This window comes from Anarrhichthys ocellatus, unplaced genomic scaffold (genome assembly GCF_004355925.1).
Source record: "Anarrhichthys ocellatus isolate YVR2014 unplaced genomic scaffold, GSC_Weel_1.0 scaffold2066, whole genome shotgun sequence".
NCBI classification, from domain to species: Eukaryota; Metazoa; Chordata; class Actinopteri; order Perciformes; family Anarhichadidae; genus Anarrhichthys; species Anarrhichthys ocellatus.
Genome location: NW_022282040.1, coordinates 1,616 through 1,845, shown reverse-complemented (window position 1 = coordinate 1,845; position 230 = coordinate 1,616). Strand labels below are relative to the sequence as shown.

At 52.2% G+C, this 230-nt stretch overlaps 1 protein-coding gene across 1 annotated transcript in view; it reads right to left on the bottom strand.

Annotated features, from left to right (window-relative positions):
- The window catches only part of LOC116378101 (kinesin-like protein KIF1C), a 4,538-nt gene that overhangs the window by 3,196 nt on the left and 1,112 nt on the right, over window positions 1-230 (bottom strand). Inside the window, exon 5 of the mRNA XM_031839916.1 lies at window positions 89-187. Within this exon, the coding sequence (XP_031695776.1) occupies window positions 89-187 (99 nt within the window). The remainder of the gene's footprint in view (window positions 1-88; window positions 188-230) is intronic.

Below are 230 nucleotides of genomic sequence, written 5' to 3'. Positions count from 1 at the left end.
GTGACAGAGAGACAGGGAGACAGGTAGAAGGTGTGACAGAGAGACAGGTAGAAGGTGTGACAGAGAGACAGGTAGAAGGTGTGTGGACCTTGTTAGCAGGTAGCTTCTCCCTCAGAGAGGAGATCAGCCTCCAGCTCTCCTCACAGGACCGTTTGTCTGAGTCGTCTCCACTGTCACTGTCTGCATACTGATCACACACACACACACACACACACACACACACACACACA